Source organism: Sinocyclocheilus grahami, unplaced genomic scaffold (genome assembly GCF_001515645.1).
Source record: "Sinocyclocheilus grahami isolate Dianchi unplaced genomic scaffold, SAMN03320097.WGS_v1.1 scaffold2344.1, whole genome shotgun sequence".
In the NCBI taxonomy this organism is placed as follows: Eukaryota; Metazoa; Chordata; class Actinopteri; order Cypriniformes; family Cyprinidae; genus Sinocyclocheilus; species Sinocyclocheilus grahami.
The window spans coordinates 6699-11797 of NW_015507523.1; the positions used below are offsets into that span (position 1 = coordinate 6699).

Consider the following 5099-nt stretch of genomic DNA (forward strand, 5'->3'; position numbering starts at 1 on the left):
TAGTGACGTCATGGCTGTCGCCAGCCAACGAGTTGGTGTTTTTTCAATGTATGCTTCAGACACGGGTCACAACGATGTGTTCCCCATAGCGACCCCTAGAGGACGCAGTTCAAAGTTCCCATGAAAGGGAACATATGATTAAGAGATAAAATAACTAAAAAAAAAAAACTTTGAGTGTAACTGCCATAATGATTAATAATCACTGAGAAATGTTCCACTTTTTTACAGCTTTATTTGTCTCTGTATCATACTCACTAAAGATGATCTGCTGTGAAACACCTGGACAGTCTGAACTTTCAGTGACGGAGTGTTATATTGCTGTCTTGTGTTCCTCTGTTTTGTGTTTAAAGACTTTTGTGTTAAAGTATATTTGGTTCCTTGCCTCTCTTCACTTCCTATGTCTAGTTCCTGTTTGCTATGTGCCTTGTTTGTTACCACAGTTACTTTCGTCTGTTTCGATGAGGATTAATCAGCCTCTTGTAATGCAGTGTGTTTAAACTCCAGTCTTTTGCCTTGTTTTTTGTCTGGTGTCCTTTATGAATGTCTTGTCTGTGTTGTTTTCAGTGCAGTCTTGCCTTCTTTACACTCTAAAAATGCTGGGTTGTTTCAACCCAATTTTGGGTCAAATATGGACTAACCCAACTGTTGGGTTAAATTTTAGTTACATTTTTAAATTAACTTTTGAACCCAACAGTTGGGTTAGTCCATATTTGACCCAAAATTGGGTTGGAACAACCCAGCATTTTTAGTGTACACTTTGTCTGGCTTTATTCTGTTTTTGCCTTCGTCTTTGTTGTCTGGATTTACTTTTGATTGTGTTGTTAATAAATGATCCTATTCTCTCCCTCTACTCTGAAACACCCTCCTTACACTGAGTTATAACATCTGTTTCTGGTTACGTATAATGTTCTGGCAGTGATAATTATTTCACTGCAGCAGTGCTTCCCTGTGAGTTGTTCTGTGTACAAGTTAAAGCTTGTGAAGGCGGACAGTGAAAAAAAACAAAAAACACAAACACTGTCATATCAGATCTAGCATCCATAACCAGCTTTTTTTTTTTTTTTACCAGTAGCTCTAATGTTTTGTTTCTGCATTTCATCATTTGTCTCTGTGTCATGACATTTAGGTTACTACAAATGAATAGTGAGATTAAATGCTCAAAAGAAAGTGTGACATTCATATTGACCATGACGTAGTGAAGTGAGTTTAGGAGGGCAGTGATATTCAACTCACCCGTCACAGAGAGAGAAACAGCAGAGCTTGATTGTGATGATTTTGGTCTTTTATCTCTCTGTCCTCTACACGTGTACTGACCCTGATCAGATGTAATTACTCGTCTGATAGTGAGAGTGTCTCTGTTTACAGAGTAGCGCTTAGACGTCTGTAACATTACACTGTCTCTGCCTTCATACCACTCATATCTCCAGTTACTGTGAACAGGCTTTATCACACACTTCAGAGTGACTGTCTCTCCAGTGAACACAGGACTGTCTGGAGTCACAGTCAGTGTAGATCTGGGTAAATCTGTGAAGAAAACAAAATTTGACTCAAAACAGAACACACAAGACTTGAGTTTGCAGTGCAGAGTGACAATCATATGACAACATGTCATGAAGGTGTTATAAAACAAATCCATATGAATCTAGCAGTTTAATCCAAGTCTAGTCCAAGTTTAATCCAAGATACGATCACTTTATATGATAAACAGATTTTAATTTAGGCTTTTATTCACATATTCACATGATTTAACTTTTGAACCCAACAGTTGGGTTAGTCCATATTTGACCCAAAATTGGGTTGGAACAACCCAGCATTTTTAGTGTACACTTTGTCTGGCTTTATTCTGTTTTTGCCTTCGTCTTTGTTGTCTGGATTTACTTTTGATTGTGTTGTTAATAAATGATCCTATTCTCTCCCTCTACTCTGAAACACCCTCCTTACACTGAGTTATAACATCTGTTTCTGGTTACGTATAATGTTCTGGCAGTGATAATTATTTCACTGCAGCAGTGCTTCCCTGTGAGTTGTTCTGTGTACAAGTTAAAGCTTGTGAAGGCTGACAGTGAAAAAAAAAAAAAAAACACAAACACTGTCATATCAGATCTAGTATCCATAACCAGCTTTTTTTTTTTTTTACCAGTAGCTCTAATGTTTTCTTTCTGCAATTCATCATTTGTCTCTGTGTCATGAGATTTAGGTTACTACAAATTAAAAGTGAGATTAAATGGAATTAAATGCTCAAAAGAAAGTGTGACATTCATATTGACCATGACATGTAGTAAAGTGAGTTTACCCCAAAAAACAAACATTGTCATATCAGATCTACCATTCATAACCAGCTTTTTTTACCAGTAGCTCTTATGTTTTGTTTCTGCATTTCATCATTTGTCTCTGTGTCATGACATTTAGGTTACTACAAATGAATAGTGAGATTAAATGCTCAAAAGAAAGTGTGACATTCATATTGACCATGACGTAGTGAAGTGAGTTTAGGAGGGCAGTGATATTCAACTCACCCGTCACAGAGAGAGAAACAGCAGAGCTTGATTGTGATGATTTTGGTCTTTTATCTCTCTGTCCTCTACACGTGTACTGACCCTGATCAGATGTAATTACTCGTCTGATAGTGAGAGTGTCTCTGTTTACAGAGTAGCGCTTAGACGTCTGTAACATTACACTGTCTCTGCCTTCATACCACTCATATCTCCAGTTACTGTGAACAGGCTTTATCACACACTTCAGAGTGACTGTCTCTCCAGTGAACACAGGACTGTCTGGAGTCACAGTCAGTGTAGATCTGGGTAAATCTGTGAAGAAAACAAAATTTGACTCAAAACAGAACACACAAGACTTGAGTTTGCAGTGCAGAGTGACAATCATATGACAACATGTCATGAAGGTGTTATAAAACAAATCCATATGAATCTAGCAGTTTAATCCAAGTCTAGTCCAAGTTTAATCCAAGATACGATCACTTTATATGATAAACAGATTTTAATTTAGGCTTTTATTCACATATTCACATGATTCTCCCTTATGGCGCCGACGCTGATGGCTGCCTCCGTGGCGTGCTCCGCAGTTGTTTCTATGTTTTTGTTAGTTTGTCCTGTCTTTAGTTATATCCCTGCAATCAGTTTCACCAGAGACGAATTGCTGGACATTCGGAAGTACACACCACCCGATATTTCACCGGTTTTCGACTATTCTGATGTTTTGCTGGACATTGTAGTCGGGGGAGCTGTGGCGCTGATCAAGCGCTTCAGGACGCGCAGACGGGGGAAGTGAGCCGGCACGCTCGTGAAGCTCAGGCAGCGCGGATTCAGAACGCCGTTGCCGAGCATCCATCTGGCGAACCTCCGCTCTTTACCCAACAAAACAGACGAACTCCTTCTGCTCTCCCGGACAAATAAGGATTTTGTAGGATCAATAGTATTGCCAGAGAAAGGACAATTATTGGTCCCAATAATGAATGTGGGTACTAGTGATGCTATTCTGAATCCACACGTTCGGCTGGCTTCTATTCACAGGGTTGAGGTGGTAATTAGTGATGGGGATCCAGATCTAAAATTTACACCTATGCAGGAAGAACAAAATTGTACAGTGTATATTGAACAATGCAATGCTGCTCAGACAGGGGTAATGGTGGCTCATGAAGTTGGGATCTTGAAGTTCCCCCAGTTGAATGAGGAACAGGAAGGCAAGGTTAGGAAGTTGTTGGACCAATATGCCTCTGTTTTTGCAGAAAGAGAGGGGGATCTGGGGTATACAGATTTGATTGAACATCAAATTCCATTGTTAGATGATGTTCCAGATTGTCAAAGGTATAGGAGACTGCCACCTAGTCAATATGAGGAGGTTAAGGCTCATATTAAACAACTGTTAGAGCAAAATGTAATTAGGGAGAGCTGCAGCCCATATTTTAGGCAAGGGGAGGGGCGACAGTGGTTGCGTCTGTATTATCCGCTTTATGTCTCATTAGGGGAAAAAGACAAACATCAACACCTGTGCTGCATTTCTAATGGAATCAATAAAGGTATGAGGTCTGTTGTTGAGGGGGGATTTGGTGTGTGAGTGTTGCTGAGCTTCTTGCCGAGACTACCGTGCCGGGACGTGGGATGGATGTTTCTCCGTAACGTGTGCGACGCGATTGGGAGGGATAGTTTGTAGCTTTGGGTTTCCCTAATTAAAGTTTGGCGGCCGCCGGTTGTTTTCCCGAACGCTGTACCCCATGTCCAGTAGCGGGTAAGAAGGCCAGCAACCCATTTGATGCACTTATGGATTTTTGTACCTTTGGTGTTTGCTGTGTAATGAAATTGCGTATAATTGGCAGCACATTACTTTATTTTAAGGTGTTTAAGCCCTTTGCTGAATACTTTTCTGCTCGTTGACTGCTTACTTATGCTAGGTAACGTTTGATTGATCAAATGCACTATTAACTATATGTGACACCCATCTTAACCTGCTGCTTTGCCCTTTTGAGGTTCTAATATGATTTGTATTGTATAAGAATAAAAGCTATATTTGTATTTATTAAGGTTGTGTGCTTGAGTCTCCTTGGCTATTGATGGCCAAATCATTTATCTTGTCCAGGCAGGAACCTGTTTTGGTTTCCTTTTACTCCTTTGATTATTATTCGAGTGTTACAACTTGGTGTAGTTTGGCAGTCTGGACATTGGGCAATAGCAGGGAAGATGTCAACTACACAATCCGCGCAGTTACCATCTACATCTAGTGAGCAGCAGCAGGGAACAGATAGTGCTCCTAACATATCTCAGAGTCAAGCAACAAACGCAAACATGGTTATGTTTCCTTTTATGATGAGAACACCATGGTGTCAAAAGTTAAATGGAGAACAGGGGACTCAGGCAAACAACTTTAAGGACTGGTATGATACGCAGACATAGATGTTTAATATATATCCTTTTTCTGAGGCACAGAAAGTTTCAGCTTTAGTAAGTAATCTGGATGGAGAAGCAAAGAGGGAAGTGTTAGCTTTGCCAGCAGCACAGCGTGCAACAATAGGAAAAGATATTGACGTTTTTGAAAGGTATTTATGGAGACATGGCTCCCTTTGCAACCCTTCGTTCCCAGTTCTTTAT

The 5099-nt window shown here is 40.0% G+C and overlaps 1 protein-coding gene across 1 annotated transcript in view; it reads right to left on the reverse strand.

The window, feature by feature from the left end:
- Positions 1-4768, reverse strand: part of LOC107574798 (immunoglobulin superfamily member 1-like) — an 11191-nt gene extending 6423 nt beyond the window's left edge. Inside the window, exons 1-3 of the mRNA XM_016261236.1 lie at positions 4645-4768; positions 2517-2807; positions 1234-1524 (exon numbers count right to left, since the gene is read on the reverse strand). Coding sequence (XP_016116722.1) covers positions 1234-1524; positions 2517-2807; positions 4645-4768 — 706 coding nt within the window. The remainder of the gene's footprint in view (positions 1-1233; positions 1525-2516; positions 2808-4644) is intronic.
- Between the last annotated feature and the right edge of the window lie 331 nt (positions 4769-5099).